At 42.5% G+C, this 26,165-nt stretch overlaps 1 protein-coding gene across 2 annotated transcripts in view; it reads right to left on the bottom strand.

Moving 5' to 3' along the window:
- DYNC1LI1 (dynein cytoplasmic 1 light intermediate chain 1) overlaps positions 1-24,639 on the bottom strand; it is a 43,165-nt gene extending 18,526 nt beyond the window's left edge. Inside the window, exons 1-4 of one of the 2 annotated variants that reach the window (XM_065885103.1) lie at positions 24,494-24,639; positions 24,227-24,300; positions 3,162-3,278; positions 2,194-2,424 (exon numbers count right to left, since the gene is read on the bottom strand). In XM_065885103.1, the coding sequence (XP_065741175.1) occupies positions 2,194-2,424; positions 3,162-3,278; positions 24,227-24,300; positions 24,494-24,639 (568 nt within the window). The remainder of the gene's footprint in view (positions 1-2,193; positions 2,425-3,161; positions 3,279-24,226; positions 24,301-24,493) is intronic. The other variant, XM_065885104.1, reaches the window with a different exon arrangement.
- Positions 24,640-26,165: the final 1,526 nt, after the last annotated feature.

The following is a 26,165-nucleotide window of genomic DNA, read 5'->3' as shown; positions in this document are numbered from 1 at the left end:
GCAGTATAAAAAAACAAACAAAAAAACTAACACTAAACTTTCTTTGGGTTATTTGTATGGAAATATGTTAATATAAATGTTTCAGACACTACATGAAATTTCTAAAAATCTTATATGTTCTGGTATAATGTTGTAAGTCATAATTCTAGTTATTTAAAATGTGTATCTCAGAAATAACTGAATTTCCTTGTCAACTGCATTATTATGAACTTTCATCAAATCTTTTTTTTTCTTTTTTTTCTTTTTAAGGATCCTCCAGTAGGAGCTGGGGCCTCAAGGATGCTTGCCTCTTTCAGAGTTTTGTTGTCTAGGGGATTGTCAGCCTCATGACTGCTCCTTTTTTTTTTTTTAGCAGTACGCGGGCCTCTTACTGCTGTGGCCTCTCCCGTTGCGGAGCACAGGCTCCGGATGCACAGGCTTAGCGGCCATGGCTCACGGGCCCAGCCACTCCGTGGCATATGGGATCTTCCCGGACTGGGGCACGAACCCACGTCCCCTGCATCGGCAGGCGGACTCTCAACCACTACGCCACCAGGGAAGCCCTCATCAAATCTTTAACCGTGGTCATTTTTAAGTCTTTTGTCATTTACAGGGAGTTCCGGGTGTACTCTGATGCTTTTGCAAAAATGTTCTTATAAAAGGGTTTCATCTTCAAGGAATTCATGGAAAAGACTCTGACAATACAGGTTTCTGGTAACTGACTATACTGCTGATCTGAATGAATGAGCATTTTCAGAACTCTAATGGAAAACTGATGGATTCATAAAAGTGCTAACAAAAGATCAAGATGAAAAAAAATTAATTACATGGGACTGAGTGAACTGATGATGATTATAATTTTTGTGATTTTCTGTTTGAATAAAAAAAAAGTTAATGTGAATAAACCAAGAGCGTTAACAATGTATACTTTGATTTAGTAATTACTCTTCAAGGAATTCTTAAGGGACCAGTGACAGATACACACACACAGCGATTTCCATACAACTGATTTTCATGTTTAAAGGCAAAACAACCAATTTGGAAACAAATTATCCACAGCACAGGATTAAAACAGTATATGGGGGAATATTATACAGAGCCACAAAGAAGGAAAACTGTCCTGAACTTACATGGGGTCAGGAGGAGGGAATCTTGAACAGTTGAGCATGATTCCACCAGGAACAGAGGGGCATGCGTATACCTTTAGCAGCTCTGGTAGCTATTACCCTTCAAATCAGAGGCTGAAATCTAATTGGTTCTCAAGTTACAGCATGCACCAGATTTCAGCAGTTTCTGATTCAGCAGTCTGGGAAAGGGCCTGAGAATGTGTATTTCTCACAAGCTCTCAACTGTACTGATACTGATGCTGCTGGTCTTAGGACCACACACTGAAAACCACTGACTGCTATAGAATAAATTTTGAGAGGGGGGAGAAAAGCCCCAGAGGTAATGGCCAACAAGGAAAAAAAGGTATAGATTAAAAGCAGTTAGACATCCTTTTCAATAATTTAGGACATACATTCTCTTAAGTTTTTACTGTTTCCGTGCATATAAATTCCAGTAAGCTGTCAAATTTCCCCTAAAAGTTATCGGCTAACAATAGCAAAGAACAGCAGCATACTATCTGTTTATTTTCTTAAGCAAAGCGCAACACTGACATATGAAGAGCTCTCAGTGAAATTAAGAACTGTGACAAGTGGCTTACAACTTGTTAGAAATGACCCGTATCATTTTCATAATTTCCATGAAAATTTCCAACTTACATGGGCACGTACAAAATATATTATGTACTTTGTAAATCATAAAACCAGCTTAACATCTTTATATTCATGTTGTTACTCAACATCTTTATGGACATACTTCATTTTGACAAGGTTAATAAAGATTGCTCTACTTATCAAGAAACGAGACTACTGAAAATGAGCAGCTGAAGAAAGATTCAGATTTTTTTATCCTGAAAACCCGCTTTCCAAAACGAACACATACGGCCTTTTGGCGAAGAAGAAAAGGCGCCTCTACTAAAGAGTCTGCCGTTATGTGTATGTTTCCAATGTAAAACTATATTAAAACAGCACATCATTCAAACTGAATTTCAAAAGCAGTACTCTCATTGAGTTTCCTTCATTAAACCTTATTCAAAGTCAAAAGTTCCTGACAATTCTGATAGTCAGCTAGGATATTTTGTCTTTGAAATCTATTTTCTAGACTACTCACACTTTTGTTCCATTTCTTTCATTTCTTCAGGAGGAATTTTCAATTTGTCAATATGTTCTCTAACAACACTTGCCCATTTCTGTAAAGAATCCAAAGCAGTCCAAGGCTTTGACATATCAACAACCAACGTAACTAGAGTGTCCTTCAGAGAAATGGCATCCAGTGAAAATTTAAGGAGGCCTTTGTGATACGGGTCTCCATCCAAGATCCATACATTACATCTTGTTTGATCTACAACAGACAAAAGAAAGTTACCAAGGCAACAGGATAAAGTCATTTCATCATCCAACTAACGATACTACTTGGTATTTTAAGGCATCTCCACAGGAGATGTCTCCTTTGGCAAGGTTCACCTACTTGAGTTACATCTACCAATTCAGTAAAGTCCTAATGAATACTCAAGAAAATGATTTAACTGCCAACACAGAAAATCAGCATCCTCTACTTCATATTTCTCAATCCCAAACCACAGACTGAATAACATGTTTCTATTCTTACCATCAGCAGATAGAGCCATGCATATTCAAGATATTATATACGAAAATGAGAAGGCAAGTGATCTATAGAAGAAAAAAATGGCTGATCAGATAAGAAAAGCTGGGGAGTAAATGCCACTTTCATGTCGAAAAATGAGACGATGGTAAAAAGAGGGCAAAACAATCATAGGATACTATTATTTCACTATCGGAGGGAAAATGAACTGAAAATTTGAGATTCTTCAAGGTTAGCAAGAAAGCTAAAGTCTGCACACCAATACCTTAAGACGTTTAAAAATACCACTATATGAATCCCAATCTCAAACCAATAAAAGTATGCCCTAACATAACTATTTACTGACTGGCATGACACAGTAGGTCTCCTAGTAAAAAATGACACACTAAGAAAAGTCAAAGGCTAATATTAATATGGACAGCAGTGCAACTTGGAAAGACTTCAGTAAATTTACATTACAAATAAACGACACTCACCATCCCTGTCTTCATCATGAACATTTAAGTACAAATATTCCAATCCTCTTCCTTTCTTGTACTCCTCTATTCCCTGAATTTTTCTTATTAAGCTTGTTTTTCCAGCTCCATCTTCACCTGTAAAAAAGGACAAATCTTTAAAATTATAATATGGATTATTAAAGAATGCTTTCTAGTGTGCCAAGAGAAAACCCAACTGGAACAAGCTTCAACCAAAAGGGTAATTTGATGGAAAATAACTAGGTAATTATACAGGTGAAGATGCAGACTTCACCTCCAGGATTCTCTCTCTTGGTATCTCTGCTCCTCTTGTTAAGTCTCATTTTATCCTATTACAAATGGCTTCCTCTATGGGTATTTTTCAGGAGGCTCAACTCTTATGCCATCCTCATTTAATCTACAAGGAACAAAAGACTCTCTCTGTCAGTTTTCAGTCTGAAGACTCTCAGGTAAAGTTGGCCCAGCTGGGGTTATGTGCGTACCTAAGGGCCACTCATGGAGGAAGGATAATACATAAAAACTGACCTGGGCAGGGAACTGTGACTGTAGCCTCACCAAAACCATGAAGCCATAAGAAATATGCGCAAAGGAGAGGAGTGAGGATTGGGGATAGCGAGTTGGGCAAAAACAAGGGCACAGAGAATGTAGAATAGACAAAAATAAAATGTAGACTTAAAAAATATTAATAGCAAGAAATCATGTGATTTAAACTTGGCACAAATTTTAAAAGTTTAAAACTAGGCTAGCTAGTCAATGTTTTGGTGAGTTTCTTTTATATTGTGAATTTATTTAAATACTACATGTTACTATTTCATGGACTTATTTTGTTATTGGCAATATTGTGTTATTGGTACTTAATAAAGGTGAGTTTCTTGGATCTAAGGACTTATTTCTGAAGACTCATGAGTTCTCTGAGAATTTAAAAGTTATTTTCATTTTCATGTTAAGCACTTAAAAAATTCTACATGTCCTGGATCTTCTGAATAACTATCTTTATATCTAAATGCTGTCAGAAAATTGCAGTACCCACCTCTGCATTGGTGTTTATCAACCTTCTGGTACCAAGCTGAGGCCAAGTGATGCAGACGGAACAGAGAAGAGAGTGGCCACGTAGGTATGTATGCCAAACTCAAAAGAAAGTGTCCCTGAGCAGTCAGTGCTATTTTCAACTGTACTGGTCAGAATGGTTCTGAACCATTTCCAACATTTCACAGCAATAAGTATAGACTTAACTAAGCAATAAAGAACTTGCCATTAAATGAGTATTTACTTTTCAGTACTATTTTTGCAGTGAACCATTAAAATGGTCCATCAAAACACAGACTGGGTTGAAAACAGGAATATCTATGATAATGACATGAGTTCCATTATGATCATGCTTAAAATGGACATCATAAGGTTAACCAGTGAAAAATAAAATACATAAATACTTTTTTAAAAATTCATTTTATTTATTCATTTAAGCTGCGTTGGGTCTTCGTTGCTGCGCATGGGCTTTCTCTAGTTGCGGCAAGTGGGGGCTACTCTTCGATGCGGTGCACGGGCTTTTCACCGTGGTGGAAACTCCTCCCCAGTGAATGCTGACCATCATTCATTTCACTGCACTAATGGTTCTCAAAAATGCATCAGGAGGGCTTCCCTGGTGGCGCAGTGGTTGAGAGTCCGCCTGCTGATGCAGGGGACATGGGTTCGTGCCCCAGTCTGGGGAGATCCCACATGCCGCGGAGCGGCTGGGCCTGTGAGCCATGGCCACTGAGCCTGCGTGTCTGGAGCCTGTGCTCTGCAACCAGAGAGGCCACAACAGTGAGAGGCCTGCGTACCGCAAAAAAAAAAAAAAAAAGCATCAGGATAACCTGGGGGGCTTGTTAAAACACACTGCTGGGCCTCACCTCCTGGCTTTCTGAGTCAGTAAGTCTGGGGTGGGGCCCATGCATCTGCATTTCTAACAAGTTTCCGGTGTTGCTGATGCAGCTGGTCCAAGGACCACACTTTGAGAACTCAGACGTTTAGATGTCACTTAGACGTTTACTACACTAAGCCAAGCGCTAGGATTACAAAGATCCACAGGTCAAAGTTGCTGTCCTAGGAGCTCATAAATTGGAGAGGGAAAACAAACAGAAGACAATTTCAAGATACTGTCATTAGGACTGCACTAGAGATGTGCAACAAGCAGGAAACCAGAGCAAAGGGAAGATCCTGGATTTGCTTGGAAGTCAAAAAGGGCTTTGCGCAGAAAGTAACACTTCAGCCAGATCTTGTAGTGTTAATGAACCACAGAGAGTTAGTCACTCCAGGAAGTGAAAGCATATACAGAGGCCTGGAGACAAAGAAGTGTCCTTCTAGAAGGGACAAATAATTTGAATGCATGAAATTCAGAATGTAAGGGGGAAAAGGAGCCAGAAAGTGAGAATAAAAAGGGAATGCCAGATCACAAAGGGCATCCTATGCCAGGCTGAGATGGTTAGGCTTTATCCTGAAGAGTCACTGGCAGTATTTAGGTATTTTAGGAAGACTGCTATCACAGAGGTGTGGAAGAGTGACTGACAAGGGTAGGTTTGGGAGTAAGGAGACTAGATAACAGACAATTACTGGAGTCCTAGCAAGAAATGAGGTAGGCCTTAACTAAAGTATTAGTGGTGTGGTGCAACAGCTGAACTCAAAGGCTGATTTGGCTGGGAGCTGGCAGAGAGGTTAAGGGAAACACAGAGGGCAGAGAAGACCCTCCCTTGCCACAGCTACAGTCGCGCCACCCCTCCTGTTCTACCACTTACCTTTAGGTGGTTGGTCCTAAGTCTTCCTTGCAAGCTTCCACCCCCGCCCCCAACATTTGTGTCTCCCAGGGTTCCTTCTTCAGACCTCTATTCTTCTCGCTCTACATATAATTCTAGGGGAATCTCCACACAAGACTTCAATACCACCTATAATCTGGTGACTCACAGACTTCTTTCCAGCCTCAGTCTCTCCTGAACTACTTACTGGTCATCATTATTTGGATGTCCCATAAATAACTCACATTTCAATATGCACAGAAGTATTAATATCATTATCTTGCATTTTCCCCCCAAACATTCACTTACATAATTATTAATAAAAGAGTCCCACAGCAAGGCCCTTATCCACTGTTCCCTCTATTTAGAACATACTCTTCTATGTGTTACCTAAGCTTCTTCATAACTTCCCTCAAATATCACTTCCTCAGGTAGGCTGTTGTCCCTAACCACCTCATTTAAAATCACAACCTCAATCAATCAATCAATAAAATCACAACCTCCTAACACCCCTACTGCTTTTGTTTTTCTCCATTGAACTTACTAACATAATACGGCTTTTTCTTTCTTTTGCTTAGTCACTCCCTACCCCCAAAACTCCAGAGGAACAGGCATTTTTGTGTTTTGATAACTGCTGCATCTCCAGTGCCTATTAACTCTTCATAGTGAAAAGTATATTCCTAATCCTCCTACACAGTAGCCACTGATAGACTGTCTCAAACAACAAAAAAGTATGCCAAGATATTAATACAAGTTTCACAAATCCCTGAATGAACAAATACAAATTCTGTCCCCTTACCCACTTAGGGAGGGTTCTTTTTTTTTTGGCCGTGCCCTGTGGCATACGGGATCTTAGTTCCCCGATCAGGGGTTAAATCCATGCCCCCTGCAGTGGAAGCACGGAGTCTTTTTTTTTTTTTTTAATAAATTTTATTTATTTTTGGCTGCGTTGGTCCTTTGTTGCTGCACGTGGGCTTTCTCTAGTTGCGGCGAGCAGGGGCCACTCTTCGTTGCAGCGCACGGGCTTCTCTTGTTGTGGAGCGTGGGTTCTAGGCGCACACGCTTCAGTAGTTGTGGCATGTGGGCTCAGTAGTTGTGGCTCGTGGGCTCTAGAGTGCAGGCTCAGCAGCTGTGTCACACGGGTTTAGCTGCTCCACGGCACGTGGGATCTTTCCAGACCAGGGCTAGAACCGGTGTCCCCTGCACTGGCAGGCGGGTTCTTAACCACTGTGCCACCAGGGAAGTCCCAGCACGGAGTCTTAAGCACTGGACTGCTAGGGAAGTCCCGGGAGGGTTTTTAAACTTTAGTGTGCATTAATGCAAAAGCCTCAGAAGTCAGGACAGAAAAGGGATGAAATTTCAAGTCCATCAATGTGCTTCTATATAAGAAAAATTAAAGGACTCTAGTTTACCTCCCTTTGCCCACAGCCTAGTCAAACAGAACCATCATTGGCTTCTGCTTCCATCTCTATGGAAGCAGCAGGAGCAGCAAACACACAGTGCCTACCGTATGCATTTAACCAGCAGTAATTCCAACACAACCACAACGCTAGCGGAATGATGATTACCTCCCATCTGAGGATACCTGGGGCTCAGAATTGTTAAAGTATCTTATCCAAAGTCTCAAACAGGTAGGAAATGACAAGGCCAGAATCTGAATTCATATGAATTGAACTCCAAAGCACCCTCTTTCCAATATACAACAAATAAACAATAATTAAATCTTTAGAAGACTATTAAACATACTGCTTATTATTTTTGTATTATGACAAAAGAATAAGACACTCCTGCTTCCAGGGGTCACTTATTTTCAGAAGAAAAAGAAAAATGATTTAATGCATTCCTCTCTGTGGGCAGCCTCTGAGTGATGGATGGTTATGTTCCCATTCTCCTGATTCTACCTCTAAGGATTGGGAAAGAAGTTTGTTTTACTATACTAATTTCTTCTCTCCTGGAATTTTAAACCTTGGGGACCCTTTTTTTTTTTTTTTGCGGTACTTGGGCCTCTCACTGTTGTGGCCTCTCCTGTTGCGGAGCACAGGCTCCGGATGCGCAGGCTCAGCGGCCATGGCTCACGGGCCCAGCCGCTCCACGGCATGTGGGATCTTCCCGGACTGGGGCACGAACCCATGTCCCCTGCATCGGCAGGCGGACTCTCAACCACTGCACCAGCAGGGAAGCCCTTGGGGACCCATTTTAAGAAAAATTTTACAACATTAAATTTGGAAAAAAAGAGTATACTGCCAAATAAATGGAATACGGTAAATATGGTAGTTAGAGATTTTTATACGGTAAATATGGTAGTTAGAGATTTTTTCCTCCCATTCTGTGATTTGAAATTTCTCATTTCTGGTAACAAATTACAAGTGTTCACAATGAGAATAAAGAACATTTCATAAACACATACAGGTTATAAGGAGCTCTAACGACATCCTCTCTACTTAGAGATGAGGAAACTGAGGCCAGGCCACAGTCACAAAGACTGTGGGAACATGGTGACAGTAATCCAAACCTCCCAAGAGAATCCAAGTCAACCTTCTCAAGAGTGCAACTCCCCTTTGTCCTCAGAAGAAAATATAACGAGGGAAGAAAAACAGAAGAATATCTTATTCTCAAGAATATTCTAAACCTAACAAAGAAGATTCTCAAGATGCTTGAAGACGCACTTTGCTTGCCGAAACAAAGTCTTTCTGGGAACAAAATTTCTCCCGTCTTCAACTTTAATGACATTTGGAAGTTACAGATGGTTGAAAATTAAACATTCATATTCTACACATTTTAAAATAAGTCTTAAGCCTCAATTATAATGACCATTTTCTGTTGCTGTCACTTTTTTTTTTTTTTTTTTTTACACCTAAATGAACTCTGACATGATTTGTCTTCAAATGCAGACATCTGAAAACAGATTTCCTGAAAGGTCTACAGAGGCCAATGAAGACATACTCTGTAAACAAAATCTCATTTGTTACCTACTATTTCCAGAAATCTCATCTGAGGTTATTTGCAAAGATACAGTCTTGTTCTAGGGTTATACACATCTTCCAACCACATTACTTGTTAGACTGCTTTTTCTCTCTGTCTTAACCCATCGGCCTCCCAGTTCTCTTCTCTCACTATATAAACATACCACTCAAAAGTGAACATTCACCAAGTTCATACCACGCTCTAATCCATTCCGTACCCTGCAGCTGAGTGATCTTCCTGAATCATGCCACTCTCCCTCTTAAGACCCTGAAAGGGATTCTAGTTAATGATATTCATAGGAAAATATACCAACATCTGCAATTTACTTTGAAATGCATTTTTTTTCATAGTTGCATGGTGGGACACATATGACAAGGCAAAAATAGTTAAATGTTAATGGAAGAATCTGGGTTTGGGTATATGAATATTAACTGTAAAATTCCTTCAACTTTTCCATATGTTGGGAATTTTCATAAAATGTCAGAAAAAAACCCCTAAGGGTCTTCCTGCTGTTCTCGCAGTAAAGGGCAAACTGTAAAGGCCAATGTCCCTTGCAAAGGCTCCCTCACCTTTCCTGCCCATCTCTCACCATGTCCCACCACCTGCACGCTAGGCTCCAGCCACTCACAACCTCTTCCAGTGCAGCAGAGAGGCCTTGCTCTCTCAACTCTAAATCTTCACACACGCTTTCACTTCTTTCTAGAACATTCTTCCCCTCCCCTCACTGCACCTGGGAGAACCCTACCTTATCCTTCCTGTCTCAGTTTAGTCTCCTCTAAGAAGCTTTCTCTTACTCCAGAAGTCTGGTTAAGCACCCTCCTTCGTACTTCCACAACATACCACACACTTCATATACTTCACTGTAGTGTGTCAGCTTATTTGTGTGTTTCCTTCAGTGTGTCACGTCTGTCCCCTTCTTTCAACAAATATTTTCTGGGCAAGTAATCTTAACAGTAAGCAAGATATAAAGTCCTTGCTTTTAAGATGCTTACAGGAAAGAAATTATCCCATTCTTAACAGGTACTTGCTTGCTTGCTCGCCAAAACCAGAAACCGTATCTTAGTCTCTCTGGGCTGCTATAACAAAAACACCATAGGCTGGGTGGCTTTAAACAACAGACATGTATTTCTAACAGTTCTGGAGGCTGGGAAGTCCAAGATCAAAGTGCTGGCAGGTTTGGTGTCTAGTAACGGCTGGCTTCCTGGGTCAGGGACAGTTTTCTCACTGTGTCCTCACATGGCAGAAAGGGTGAGAGAGCTCTCTGGAATCTCTTTTGTAAGGGCCCTAACCCCATTCATGAGGGTTCCACCTTCATGACCTAATCATCTGCCAAAGACCCCACCTCCTAATGCCATCATATTGGGGGTTAGAATTTTAACATGAATTTGAGGGGACTCATTCACCCTCTAGCACCTGTCCTATACACAGAAGATCCTTTACCAACATTCTTATCTCTTAATCACAACCACATGGAGTCTCTGTTTTCATAACTATACCTCATCTGTCATTGCTTATCCTGGGCCTTTACCACAATCCACTATAATAATTCATCACTCATACCTATAAAATTCAAGCGGCTCCCTCTCATCAATAACAGATCATAAAACACACCTCCTTCACTAAACTTAGGAAAACTTTCTAGTCGCTGTACCGAGTTGTCAGTATTCAGCTGCCTTGCCACAGCCAAGCTGAACTAAGTTTGAAGATACTAAAAAGTCTGTCATGAACCTTCTCTTTATTCTATTATACAATTAGAAGGATCAAAAAATGTTAAAATTCAGGATGCCTATGTTTTGAATTGATGGACATTTAAAAATCGTCTTTAATGGCCTAACCATTCAATAAACAAAAGCCATTAAATTCCAAGTCATTTTTGGAAAACACAACACAGAGCCTAACAGTATGAGTAAAATAAAGTAAAAATTACATACATACTTCATTCTATCCAATTAATATACCTTTAGAGTGGCAAGTAGGACAATGAGGCCTGTGTGGCTTCAAACAATGCTGAAAGAATGCACCTACGTAACATCTATGAACTTTAAGAAAGTTTTATCTTCAATTCCTCAGCCTTCAGCTGGCAGCGAAACAGACACACCAGCATTAAGCGTGCCAGCCAAACAGTTAATGATCTGTAAACATATACCTGTACAAGCAGAGAGTTCCTGTTTAAACAGACTAAGATGAAAGCCCTTCTACAAAGCACTCTTTAGTGATGATGTTAAAATTATTCTCTAAATAGTTCATCTAAATGTGCATTTCTATATTAGGTTTTCTTAAAGAGGGCATATTTTAAAGGTGTTTTAAAAACAAATCAGGGAACTTCCTGGTGGTGCAGCAGTTAGCATCCCATGCTTTCACTGCTGATGGCCAAGGTTCAATCCCTGGTCGGGGAACTAGGATCCCACAAGCCATGGGGCACAGCAAAAAAAAAACCATAACTAGAGCTTCCAAGACAAGATGGCAGAGTAGAAAAATGTGAGCCCACCTTTTCTTACAAAAACACCAAAATCACAACTAACTGCTGAACAATCATCAACAAAAAAACTCTGGAACCTACCAAAAAAGATATCCTACATCCAAAGAGTAAGTCACAATGAGACAGTAAGAGGGGGCACAATCACGATAAAATCAAATCCCATACCCACCGGATGGGCAACCCACAAACTGAAAAATAATTATACCACAGAAGTTCTCCTACAGGAGTGAAAGTTCTGAGCCCCACATCAGGCTCCCCAGCCTGCAGGTCTGGCAATGGGAGGAAAAGCTCCCAGAGAATCTGGCTTTGAAGGCCATCAGGGTTTGATTGCAGCAATTCCACAGGACTGGGGGAAACAGAAACTCCACTCTTGGAGGGCGCACACAAGGTTTCATGCACATCAGGACCCAGGGAAAAGAGCAGTAGCCTCATAAGAACCTGGACCAGACCTACCTGCTGGTATTACAGGGTTTCCTGCAGAGGTGGGGGGCAGCTGTGGCTCATTGCGGGGACAAAGACACTGGCAGCAGTAGTTCTGGGGAGTACTCAGGGGCGTGAGCCCTCCTGGAGGCGGCCATTTTCTCACCAAGACATGGCCCCTCCCAACAGCCTGTAGGCTCCAGTGTTGGGATGCTTCAGGCCAAACAACCAACAGGGTGGGAACGCAGCCCCACCCATCAGCAGACAGACTAATACTTAAAGTTTTCCTGAGCACACAGCTCTGCACTAAACACACTCCCTGACACACCCTGCACACCAGACGGACAACACCCACCTCCACCCACCAGGGCAGCAGCCAGTCCCTCTGACCAGGAAGCCTCCACAAGCCTCTTAGACAGCTTCATCCACCAGGGGGCAGACAGCAGAAGCAAGAAGAACTACAGCCTTGCAGACTGCAGAATGGAAACCACAATCACAGTATGGTAGAGAAAATGAGGTGGCAGAAGGAAATGTTCCAGATGAAGGAACAAGATAACACCCCAAAAGAACTAAGTGAAGTGGAGATAGGCCATCTACCTGAAAAAAAATTCAGAGTAATAATAGTAAAGATGAGCCGAGATCTTGGAAAAAGAATGGAGGGACAGATCGAGAAGATACAAGAAATGTTTAACAAAGACCTAGAAGAACTAACGAACAAACAGAAATAAACGATAAATAACTGAAATAAAAAACACACTAGAAAGAAACAGTAGAATAAATGAGACAGAAGAACAAATAAGAAGACAGAATGGTGGAAATCACTGCCGCAGAACAGAATAAAGAAAAAAAGAATGAAAAAAAATGAAGACAGTCTAAGAGACCTCTGGGACAACACTAAACACACCAACATTCACATTATAGGGGTCCCAGAAGGAGAAAAGAGAGAGAAAGGACCTGAGAAAATATCTGAAGAGATAATAGCTGAAAAATTTCCTAACATGGGAAAGAAAGGAAACAGTCACCCAAGTCCATGAAGCACAGAGAGTCCCAGGCAGGATAAACCCAAGGTGGAACATGCTGAGACACATAGCAATCAAACTGACAAAAATTAAAGACAAAGAAAAAATATTAAAAGTAATAAATAATATACAAGGCAATTCCCATAAGGTTATCAGCTGATTTCTCAGCAGAAACTCCACAGGCCAGAAGGGGGTGGCATAATATATTGAAAGTGACGAAAGGGAAGAACCTACAACCAAGAATACCCAGCAAGGGGCTTCCCTGGTGGTGCAGTGGTTGAGAGTCCGCCTGCCAATGCAGGGGACACGGGTTCGTGCCCCGGTCCAGGAAGATCCCACATGCCGTGGAGCAACTAAGCCCGTGTGCCACAACTACTGAGCCTGTGCTCTGGAGCCTATGAGCCACAACTACTGAAGCCCGCACACCTAGAACCTGTGCTCTGCAATAAGAAAAGCCACCACAACGAGAAGCCCGCGCACTGCAACGAAGCGTAGCCCCCGCTCGCCACAACTAGAGTAAAGCCCACGCGCAGCAAAAAAAAAAAAAAAAAAAAAAGCCCACACGCAGCAACGAAGACCCAATGCAGCCAAAGGGGGAAAAAAATGCAATGAGATATCACTTTACACCACTCAGAATGGCCATCATCAAAAAGTCTACAAACAGGGGCTTCCCTGGTGGCGCAGTGGTTGAGAGTCCGCCTGCCGATGCAGGGGGCGCGGGTTCGTGCCCCGGTCTGGGAGGATCCCACGTGCCGCGGAGCGGCTGGGCCCGTGAGCCATGGCCGCTGAGCCTGCGCGTCCGGAGCCTGTCCTCCGCAACGGGAGAGGCCACGACAGTGAGAGGCCCGCGTAACGCATAAAAAAAAAAAAAAAAAAAAAAAAGTCTACAAACAATAAATGCTGGCGAGGGTGTGCAGAAAAGGGAACCCTCCTACGTTGGTGGGAATATAAATTGGTAGAGTCACTATGGAGAACAGTATGGAGGTCCCTTAAAAAACTAAGAATAGAGCTACCATATGATCCAAAAATCCCTCCTGGGTATATATCCAGAGAAGACCAAGGTTCAAAAGGATACATGCACCCCAGTGTTCACTGCAGCGCTGTTTACAATACCCAGGACATGGAAGCAACCTCAATGTCCATCAACAGAGGAATGGATAAAAAGGATGTAGTACATACATACAATGGAATATTACTCAGCCATTAAAAAGAATGAAATAGTGCCATTTGCAGCTACATGGACGGAGCTGGAGATGATCATACTAAGTGAAGTAAGTCAAACAGATAAAGACAAATATCATATGATACCACTTATATGTGGAATCTATAAAAATGATACAGTGGGGCTTCCCTGGTGGCGCAGTGGTTAAGAATCTGCCTGCCAATGCAGGGGACACAGGTTTGAGCCCTGGTCCAGGAAGATCCCACATGCTGCAGAGCAACTAAGCCCACGCGCTACAACTACTGAGCCTGTGCTCTAGAGCCCGCGAGCCACAACTACTGAAGCCCGCACACCTACAGCCCGTGCTCCACAACAAGAGAAGCCACTACAATGAGAAGACCGCACACCGCAAAGAAGAGTGGCCCCTGCTCGCCACAACTAGAGAGAGCCTACGCGCAGCAACGAAGACCCAATGCAGCCATAAATAAATAAATAAATTTTAAAAAATGATACAAATGAACTTATTTACAAAACAGAAACAGACTCACAGAATGAAACAAACTTATGGTTACCAAAGGGGAAAGGCAGGCGGTGGTGGGGGGGTGGTGGTGGTGGAGATAAATTGGGAGTTTGGGATTGACATGTACACACAACTATTTTTTTTTTTTTTTTTTTGCGGTACGCGTGCCTCTCCCTGCTGTGGCCTCTCCCGTCGCGGGGCACAGGCTCCTGACGCGCAGGCTCAGCGGCCATGGCTCACGGGCCCAGCCGCTCCGGGGCACGTGGGACCCTCCCGGACCGGGGCACGAACCCGTGTCCCCTGCATCGGCAAGCGGACTCTCAACCACTGCGCCACCAGGGAAGCCCCACAACTATTTTTAAAATAACCAACAAGGACCTACTGTACAGCACAGGGAACTCTGCTCAATATTCTATAATAACCTAAATGGGAAAAGTATTTGGAAAAGAATAGATACATGTATATGCATAACTGATTCATTTTGCTGTACACCTGAGACTAACACAACATTGTTAATCAACTATACCCCAACATAAAATAAAAATTTTTTAAAAACGTAACTTCTCATTAGATCAAATTCTATTATAATAAAGTTATTTTCATGTCCTCATCCAGGCACTGGGCAACTTTTTCTGTAAGGGACTAGACAGCAATATTGTAGGCTTTGCAGGTCACATAAGGTCTCTGTCACATATTTATCTTTAGTTCCCCCCCTCCAACTCTTTAAAAATGTAAAAAACAAACGAACCCCATTCTTAGCTTGCTGGCCATACTAAAACAGTCTATAGGCCAAACCCTGTCCTAGTAGATGGACCAAAAGGAGAAAAGATTTGCTGATCCAATTACAATGAAATTCTCCATAGCAAATAAGCCTGTATTTCAAATTACTTGTCTGAACTCTATTCAAATAAGTCACTCTCTGTGAGTGAACCAAGTAGAGGATCCAAGCACTTAAAAGAACTTCGGTTTTACCACAAAGCAGTAACAGCCATCAACTCTCACTTCTCAGCTCAAATTTGAAAACCAAATTGATTACAAAAGAAAAACTCCACACAAAGTCACCAAAACAGTATAGAGGTAAAGGTGTGCTCATGATATTGTTTTACGTCCTCAAAAGATCTAATTCAACAATACAATGTACTGTCCATAAACTTTATAATGATAATTTAATTAATGAATTAAATATGTGAAGATCTAGGAGATGTGATTTCCAACTATAACACTGTCACCATAAGATGTGTGAACCTGGACAAGTCAGGTATTTCCATTTGCTCCCTGTCTTCTAAACAGAGGGGGAGGTAAATCCAGACAAATCTCTGAAGTGATGGATTTAAAATTCTTTGACTATTTATTACAATTCATACCTCCTTGATCAGTGATACACTAGAAAAAAATTTTTTATAAGACCTCAACAGTGTTTTAAAAAGATAACATAAAAACATGAATCATGAAAATGAGCAGTCAGAACACTAAGTACACACAATACGTTAGCAACAGCTATCTTGAACACTTCCCATGTATGCCACTGTTTGAAGTGTTTTACAAACATTACCTCATACAATCCTCAGGATAATCCTAAAAGGCAAACAGTATAATCTGAAAGATTAAGCAATTTGCTAAAGAAGGGTCGGTCAGGATTTAAATCCAGCAACGCTCCTCCACACTATTATCACTGTCACTGATCAGGAGCAGCTCCCAGTCTTCTCCCCCACAGCTCAAGACAGACAGGGATGACAAAAGGTAAAATCAAGCAGCACTCTGCCTCCCTTTCCTCCAGTTTCCTTTCCTGCTACTGTGGAAAGCTGAAGCACTGTACTCTTCCTGCTCGGCACAGGTTTGTGCCTGATGCCTGCTTTCTATGCAGGCCTTTGATTCACACTTCCACACTTCTGCAGGAAACTTTACAGTCCACAGCATCATGACAGAGAGAATTCTAACCTGCCATATTCCTTCTTTACCCAAGTAAGATACCAACATTGTAAAATTAACATTTTTGACTTGGCTTTGTATGATATAAAATATATCATCCTATTTTACCTGAAAGCTCTGGTGACAAGAGCCATGAGGAGTCATCACTGGAGGTACTTTTGGGCTTGGACCCTCTGCATGGCCTTCCATAAATTATCTGATGACCCAGATGGGGTGGGGGGTTTTGATCTGCTGTCCATCTCACAAAGAGCATGTCCTCCCTTTCCTCAGCCGGCAAGAGCAGGGAGAAACTTAACCAGCTGTAGCATCTGCACCCGGTGACTCAAGACTACCTCCCTCCAATATGTCAAGGAGTGCACATACAGTGGAAAGTTAGACAAACCCAACCCTGAATCCTAGCTCAGGATCCTAGCTCAGCTGTGTAACCTGGGGTTCACAGCTTCTTTTCCAAAACAGTGAACATGCTACACAGTAAAGCACCTAGCAACACTCAAGTAACAAGCATAATATATGATACTCCCACCCCATCAGTTCCCCACCTTTGAATATCATTCAGTAATCCACATCACATTAAAATCATTTCTCTCACTCTTGCAGCCTGACTAGACATGATCTGAAAACCAGAGTTTAATTCAATAAACATTCACCAAAGCCAACAAGTGCTGATCCAATGGTTATTAACAGTTCCTAGGCTCCAGAAGGTCAAAGTCACACTAATGCAATAGTTCTTAATTAACAAACATGATATATATTGTACAATAAAACTGCCTTTAAATTAACATGCCAATTTTTAACCTACCTACTAGATAGGCAAAGATTAAAATGAATAATCCTTGGTGTCAGCAATAGTGCTAGACAAACAAGTACTTTCACATACTGATGGTAGGAATGTAGAATGGTACAGCTTTCCAAAAATACTGTTTAGTAATATACAAAAAGACTTAAAATATATATACTTTTGACCCAGCAATTCAACTTAAAAGAATTTATCCCAAAGATAATATCTGGCAAGTGGAAAACGGGGTATAACAATAATAATCTGCTTACCAATCTTATAATTATGATAGAACCATATATTTTATTCAGTCATTAAAAGGGAAGAAATCCATATCTACTGCCACACAAAAAAACCCCTCTGATACATAAAGAAAAAAAATCTGACTTCAAAACACAAGGTATGAGCCTATTTTGTTAAAAAAACAAATATACACATAGAAAAAATGAACATTCCTATTCTCATAAATTTTTTTCTCTCTCTCTCTGGCAAGAAACACGTATTACTTTTATAATTTAAAATAGTGAACACTAATTTTAAGAGGAAGGTATGTTACACATAATTTCTTTCAGTTCTTTTAATCCCAGGAACTATGAAAGAATCTCAGTTAGGAGGCTGTAATTTGCCCCACAATCCCACAGCTTCGAATGGTAGGAAGGGCTGACTCCCACACCTGGGGGCCTCTAGTTAAGGACTCTTCCACACCTGAGCGCCCCAGGCCTTTTCACCAGGTTTTTAGCTACAGCAACACGTTCCCTTAGTCCTGCAGTGTCCTCCTCCCCACCCTACTTAGCAAAATTTTACTCAGATACCACCTTTTCCATAATAACTTATATAAGCTATTTAGCAATCATTTCAGACTGACATTTGATTTTTTTTACTATATACTTTGAGTCTTTCCCCACAGAAGGTTATAAGCTCCTGGAGGGCAGGGACCTAGTGAGCCCCGTTTCCTCCAGATGACCCAGCAGAGCATTTTATGCACAGCACGTTCTAATAAATGCTTGATGAACAAATAAATAAAGAGGTTACCTGTGCAGTGTAACAGCCACTGCCCTGACTTTACAAATAAGGCCCCAAAATGTTAGTCCATGGTCACTCAATAGTAACAGTCCCATGCTGAACTTGGGTCTTTTCTTTTTCCTAACTCAAAGCTCCTGTGTGTTTTGCATTTTCAAAGTACTTTTGCTGACCTTCTCTCACATGGACTTCACACCAGCTGACTTACCACTGTATTGGCCGACATCTGTAGTTCTTCCAGCTCTGTTTTCTGTTTTTGACAGCAGCACTAAGGGGAAATATATGAACCACTCTTGACATTTCTTAAACCTGCATTGAAACTATACCTCTAGCTGGAATAAAGTAAAAGCTGGTCATCAATCACCCAATGTTTATTTACTGAGCACCTATTAGGGGCCAAACATCATATTCCATTAACCAGAAACCTCTATTAACTGGCACCTGTGCTTACTGATAAAATTGATGCCCGTAATAGCCTAAAGCAAGGGTCTACAAAGAGCCCACAGGCTAAATCTGGTCTGCTGCCTGTTTTTGCAAATAAAATTTTACTAAATACTGCCACACCCATCCACTTATGGATTATCTATGGCTCTTTGGGGGCTACAAGGGCAGAGTTGAGTAGTTACAACAGAGACCGTTATGGCTCACTGAGCCTGGATTATTTACTATGTGGCCTTAATAGATTGCTGACCATCATAAAATACCAATATGCCACTGGACTCTCAAAAACATTTTTTAGCAGTAGTGACACATAACAGGCAATAGTTTCCTTAATCCTTTGAAAATTACCAGTCCAGTATCATATATGTGGTAACACTATTCCTTGCATCACATGCCCATAACCAATCATGCCAGAAAACAGCATCAACTGATAAAAATCTGTGTTTCCCACAAGTCATATAACCTTGGGGATCTTTAATCCCAACTTCTCCCAAAATTAAGTTTCTGACTGAACAATCTCATTATTTTTAGAGTAAGTCCTCACACAGAAAACCATTCACTTACTTGACAAGTTACTTCTCTTAACAGATCTCTAGTCCAGTGTATATCTTGAGGTTTCCTACTTGCAATAATTCAAACATAATAGAAACCAGTTTTACTCCTGATGATGCTCAGTATTTTGTGGGGGTTTTTTTGGCTGCACACTATCCTGAATTATCACCTTCGGGGAAAAATGCAGACTCGAGATTTCTTCCCTGAGTGGAATCAAACAGCCCACACATACAAAGAAACACTTTACTAATTTAAATCCAGTTGCAATATGTTCTCAAAACATTTCTTTAAAAATATACAACTCACAAGCTTTACAATTAGAAATAATTACAGAATGTCAGAAGAGATAAGACTTAAGAGATGACTAAATCCAAATATCTTAATTTACAGATGAGAAAAATGAGGCTTACATGATTTACCGGAAGGACCAACTAGTTTTCATTAATTCATGCTGGCCTTAAATCAGGAAGTTATACTGATGTCTTATCTGTAAGCCAGGCACTGTGCTGGGGTCCAGGGCTACATATGTATCTTCACCGACAATGAATTCAATTAATCTTTTATCAGTGAGATTTTTTTGCAGTGAGACAGATTACATCACAGAGAATCAGATAAAATTCCTTAATAACTGCTAGACATCTTTTTGCTTTTCCTACAAAGAAAGCTCTCTTCCTGCAGAGACAGTCCAGTGGAGCCAGGCCGCACAATTCAGAATCTTGATGTTGCCCCTTTCTGGCTATGTAACCTCACAGCAATTTACTTAACAGCTCTGTGTTTGTTTCCTGATCTTTAAGGGGATAATCACGGTATGTAAACAATCCTTATGTGGCTGGTACAGGTAAGTGCTCTATAAATTTTAAGTATCGTTGTTGTTATTTTCCTTAGGTAGTTTTCTTATCAAAACATGGTTAAGTAACCAAGGTATGGAGAAAGTGCCCTCAAAAACAGCTATTGAAATACATGTAATTGCCATCACTGTAGTAAAGTTTGATTAAATATAAAGGGTAAAGAGGAAAAACAGTTCTTAAAAGGTCCATTTATAAGTTAAATCCTACTTAAAATACATGCACAAGAAATTTTGCCTTTTAGGGACTTCCCTGGTGGTCCAGTGGTTACGAATCCACCTTCCAATGCAGGGGACACAGGTTTGATCCCTGGTCAGAACTAAGATCCCACATGCAGTGGGGCAACTAAGCCAGCGCACCACAACTACTGAGCCCGCGTGCTCCAGAGCCCACAAGCCCTCGCGCCACAGCGAAAGACCCCTACGTGCCACAACTAAGACCCAATGCAGCCAAATGAATAAATAAATATCAAAAAAAAAAAGATTTTCCTTTTAATATTACGAACAAACAAGTTCATTAGCAAAATCTTTCATGAAACAATGGTTAAATGCTAATGCCATAGTGTTTCTGGGTTTCACTAGGGGTCAGGCCCGGGTAGAGTAAATGACTGCTTCAACACAAATGCCATGGCAACGGACGTGTCCCTCATTAAGCTACATCCTAGAATCCAACAAATATTTGGATTTTACTTTAAAATAATCATTAGTATTTTTACTCAAAGATGGCCTTTTAAAAAAAGTGATGCAGTAGGAAGAGTACGTGGCACTTCCTCCCTCGAAGGGACTTCTATCAAGTTGGAAAACCAGGCCAGAGTCACAGAAGGCAGGGTCTTTACAGCTGTGTGACCTCGGAAAACTCACTGAACAGGTCTCCAAGATTCAGTACCTCATCTATAATTGGTGTTAACATCTATCTCCCAGGTTTTGGGGGGGATGGGGAAAGGGGGACAGAGGAGGCAAACTAAGATTCGTATGAAAATGCTTTGAGGATGGCTAACACACATGCACACATTGCTAGTTCTGACCCCTTTCACCCACAGGCAGTGGGAAGGGAGGCCGTGTAGCAAGGTAAAGTTAAACTGCAATTTGTGTTTGGGGTACTTAAGCCTTGATCAATGTTCCTATTCTATACAGTTGTTGGAAATGTAAAACCTTGTTATAGTCTCAGATTTGGTTTTTTAAATATGAGACTCCAGAGATCACCGTAATTCATGAAAGACATGTTAGGGCCAAGCATCCTCCTGCCTAGCACCTTCAAACTCGTAACAAAGAAAACCACAATCCCTATTTCTCTATTTCTCCCCTCTACCAGCATAAACTGAATGCGGCCGTAATAGGTGATGGTAAAATGTCTTTAAGAAATCTTTAGAGGTATTCTAGAAAATTAACCCTATGTATGTAATCAGTATAAAAATCTGTTATCAGCTTTTTCCAAAGCTGAAAAGGACTTTGATGAAAATCCCAATAGTAACAGTACTCAAAAAATTTTTTTAATTTTAAGCTTGTATAACTTGATACTAGGTGGAGCTTTATGAACTATTAAGCTCATATAAGGGACTTCCCTGGTGGCCCAGTGGTTAAGACTCTGCACTTCCACTGCAAGGGGCACACGTCTGATCCCCGGTTGGGAAATTAAGATCCTGCGTGCCGCATGGTGTGGCCAAAAAATAAAATAAATTAAAAAAAAAAAAAAGCTTATATAAAAGGAAATTTAGGGCTTCCCTGGTGGCGCGATGGTTGAGAGTCCGCTTGCCGATGCAGGGGACATGAGTTCGTGCCCCGGTCTGGGAAGATCCCACATGCCGCGGAGCGGCTGGGCCCGTGAGCCATGGCCGCTGAGCCTGCGCGTCCGGAGCCTGTGCTCCGCAACAGGAGAAGCCACAACAGTGAGAGGCCCGCGTACGGCAAAAAAAAAAAGCATGGTGCAACCTCAGTGCAAATTAGGAAAGTTAAGAAATGAACATCTATTTAAAAAAAAAAAAAAGAAATGAACAAAACTGTCACTTTTGTTTCACTAAAAACAGAACCATGTAACTAACATCTAATGCACAGGAATAATTGGGAGGAACTTATAAAATGAAAACAAAATTCAGGAATCTTATCTTTACAATGGCAGTATTTGATTTTTTTTTTTTTGGTTTTTTTTGCGGTATGCGGGCCTCTCACTGTTGTGGCCTCTCCCGTTGCGGAGCACAGGCTCCTGACGCGCAGGCTCAGCGGCCATAGCTCACAGGCCCAGCCGCTCCGCGGCATGTGGGATCTTCCCGGACCGGGGCATGAACCCGTGTCCCCTGCATGGGCAGGCGGCCTCTCAACCACTACGCCACCAGGGAAGCCCTACAATGGCAGTATTTGAAAAGAAGTCTTATTTAACTTAGAGTATTTGAAATATAACCCACTTCAACGAGGTCACTTTGTGTTAGGTCCATTTTAGTTTAGCACTTAATAGTAATTTGTTTAAACTAGTAATCTGAAAACATTTTCTGAATTTTTTTTGGCTCTTGGATCCTAACCTATATCTGCCCTATAAATATCAGTTATGTAGGCACTAACTCAATTTTTAAAGAGTTCTGATAAAATATTTTCTAATCCAGTTAAGAGACTCATCACAAAAAGTCACTGTGCTGTTATCACTTCATAAACATTACCTCATTCAGTTCTCCCCGTAACACTAGGAAGTAGCATTATTATTTCTGTAACATCCATTTTAAGGAAGAAGAAATTGAGGGTCATATAAGTCAAAGAACTTGCTTAAGATCATAGGACTAGTATGTGATAGGGTCATGAATGAACCCAGGTGAATCCGCAGTAGGTACTTTCAATCACATTAAAAACAAAGCTAGGGACTTCCCTGGTGGCACAATGGTAAAGGATCCGCCTGCCAATGCAGGGGACCCGGGTTCGAGCCCTGGTCCGGGAAGATCCCACATGCCGTGGAGCAACTAAGCCCGTGTGTCACAACTACTGAGCCCACGTGCCACAACTACTGAGGCCCACACGCCTAGAGCCCAAGAGAAGCCACCGCAATGAGAAGCCCACGCTAGCCGGTACTAGAGAAAGCCAGAGCGCAGCACCGAAGACCCAACACAGCCAAAAATGAAAATAAATAAAGTGATATATATTTTAAAAAAAAAAAGGTAACACTAATTTTTCAACTAGCTCCAGTAACTTTAAATAAGGCCAAGAATCATATACTGTAGACTGTCAAGAGTTCATGAAAAATGATTTGTTTCTATCTAAACATTCCCATTAAAAGCGGACCCTGACGTATCATTTGACTTCTTTGTTTCCCCTCCTGTTTTTAAATGAACATTAAAAAGTCTTGAGACATCAAAACCAAAGTTTTAAAATTCAACGATCATCCTATAAGCCAAACTTCAAATTTTCACATCTAAAGAATATGAAAGAAATTCTAAGTTACTTTGGAGCTAAGCCTGCAAATATGTGAACCTGTGAATTGTTCTCCACGTCCACCCCCAGAGACAGTAAAGAAACAAAATACATAACTTCCAGAGAGCAGAGGGAATATAATATAGATCAGGAGATTTGAGACGTTAGACCATTTCTCATTATTACACCCATCAGGCCGAAGGGACTGAACGAAAGGTAAACGTTTACTGCACTTTACAAATTTCAGAATTATAAGTGACAGTGAAAAAGACAGCTGCAACACGAGCCCACTGTACCCGTAAAAGCTGAATCAAATAATTACATTTATCACGACTACAACAGGCCTCATTTCTAGCTTCTGTAAATTATACAAAGAGCCAGCTATTAAATATTGATGGCATGCCATTTGCACTGGAGCTGTCGCGAAGAGCCTCCTGCTACCAATTTTTGTCATGAAAGAAAAAACGTCCTTATTTTCTAGGTAAACCCCAAGCCACTAGAATCTCTCAGATGGGGCTATCGCATTGTCCTTACCGGAGGAATCTGTCAGGGCCAACCCCAGACACCCAGGGGAGGAGAAACTTTCAGGGGAGGGCGGGTCCCTGCAGGTCCCGGGGCAGGGGTCCCTGTTCTCCTTCTCCCCCAGCTGTCAGCCACAGGTCGGGCGGCGGGGCGGGGCCAGCCCCGGCTGTCCGCACAAAGCGAGCCAGAGAGCGGCGGGCGGACACAGACCCAGGCCACGCTGGGGGGCCGCGCAGGGGGGAGCAGGTGGGAGCACTTACCCAGCAGCAGCACGTTCTTCCCCGCGGGGAGCTTGGAGCGCGAGCGGGTGGAGACCTCGCTGAGGATGCAGGACCTGGCGGGGAACAAGGCGCACGCTCAGGCTGGAGCCCAGCGCGGGAGGAACGGCACCGGCCTCGCGCGCCCGGGCGGGGGCGGCCGAGAACGCGGCGGCCTGGGCAGGGCGCCGAGCTCCGGCGGGCACGCGACCCCGGGGCGTCCCCGGCCCGGGGGTGCCGGCGGGGACCGGGGAAGGGTGCGGTCCTTACCAAAGGTTCTGCCCGTCCTCGTCGTCCCCTGCCGCGGCGCCGCCGTTGCCCGAGGTTAGCTCGTTGGCCAAGGGACCGCCCGTGTAAGTCGAGGTTAATCCCGCCGTAGAGGAACCGAAAGAGCCGACTCGCCCCACAGCCGCCATCTTAGTCGGGAACACACCGGTCCCAGCAAAGCTGAATGAGCCAGGCGGAGGCGGCAGCGGAGGCGGCGACGGCGGCGGCGGCGGCGGCGGAGGCGGAGGCGAGAACCCGGATATGCAGCGTTCGGCGCACGGCAGCGGGGCGGGGCCTCGGGGGTGGGGCCCAGGCACTGCAGGGACTGACGGAGCGAGAGACGGCGAGCTGCGCGTGCGCAGCAGGCCGCCGGCCGGCGAAGGGGGAAATGCGCGTGCGCAGGTGGTTCGGCGGGACGTCGTCCTGCAGCCCCAGTCATCCTGAGCTCAGCGGGCTGAAGCGCTTCTGGCCACCGCCTCCGCAGCCCTAGGCTGCAGCTGGGCGCGCTGGGGTGTGTCAGGTGAACAGTGCTCCCTCCCACTCTTCAGTCGGGTCCACAAACCCCGCAGCGGGTGTGGAATTCCTGCACTGTCACTGCCGTCCCGCCTGCTGCAATTGGAATTGGTTCTTTGTACGTAATACAAAAGAGATTCCTAATTTAATCCTGAAATCTCCTTTCACCATTGTTCTGCAGATTCTCTTTGCCTCATTCCTGTGTCGTCTTCTTTCTTATCTTAGTGGAGAACTTTCTCCATTAGTTTTATGAGATAAAAGTGTATGGCTACATTTTTGGAGACCTGTGTATTCAATCAAGGCCCAGATGAAAGCTTAATGAAGGAACTATTTACAAAGGTGTGACTGATCTGAGGAGATGCGGCTAGCAACAGCAGGAAGATTTAGGGCTGAAGGGATGTTTGCTAGAATCCAGAGAGCTGCAGCTATAGGAAAAGCGTTGATCAGCAAGATCTTTGGCTTTGAGTAAAGGAACACAGCAGTAACCGCTCTTTCTGCCCTGCGGTATCCTGCCAGTGTCTCACATTTGCAACCCTACCAGAAGCCAGAGGGCAATCAGTGATAGTTTGCCTGGGTGTAGAATTCTTAAGTGGCAAATTATCTTCCCTTAGGTTTTTCAAGGCCTTGACCCCTTGTCTGCTAGATTTTAGTGTTGTCCCTGAGAAATCCAAAGTCATTCTGACTGCTAATCCTTTGTTACGTGTTCTTTTTTTTTCCCCCTACTTGGAGACTTTTAGAACTTCCACAGATTTCCACTAACCCATATACCCCCTTCCAGTGCCTGCACTGGCATAATAATTATCCTGCCAGTTATAGACAAATAATCCATACCCTTACACTAAAGCAATCTCTCCACTTGTGCAGTAGATTTCATTTCCTCTCCTCCACTGTGCTCCAACAATTCTCCCCCCTTTCGCTATATAATCATTTATTGATTTCAACTGGATCATTTTCTCTTAACCCTGCTCCTTCACCAGCTACTGCTATATTTCTTTCCTCCCTTTTACAGCAAAACTCTTTAAAATATTTGTCTTTATATGCTGTCTTCGATTCCTCTTCCCCTTTGCCCTTAGAACCCACTTCAATCAGACTTTTACCCCATGACTCCACAGAAACTGCTCTTATTCTTCTTATCAATGATCTCCTTGTTGCTAAATCCAAT

The sequence above is a fragment of the Phocoena phocoena genome, chromosome 10 (assembly GCF_963924675.1).
Source record: "Phocoena phocoena chromosome 10, mPhoPho1.1, whole genome shotgun sequence".
In the NCBI taxonomy this organism is placed as follows: Eukaryota; Metazoa; Chordata; class Mammalia; order Artiodactyla; family Phocoenidae; genus Phocoena; species Phocoena phocoena.
Note: the sequence above shows the minus strand (reverse complement) of the source record. Positions and strands in the feature narration are given on the sequence as shown.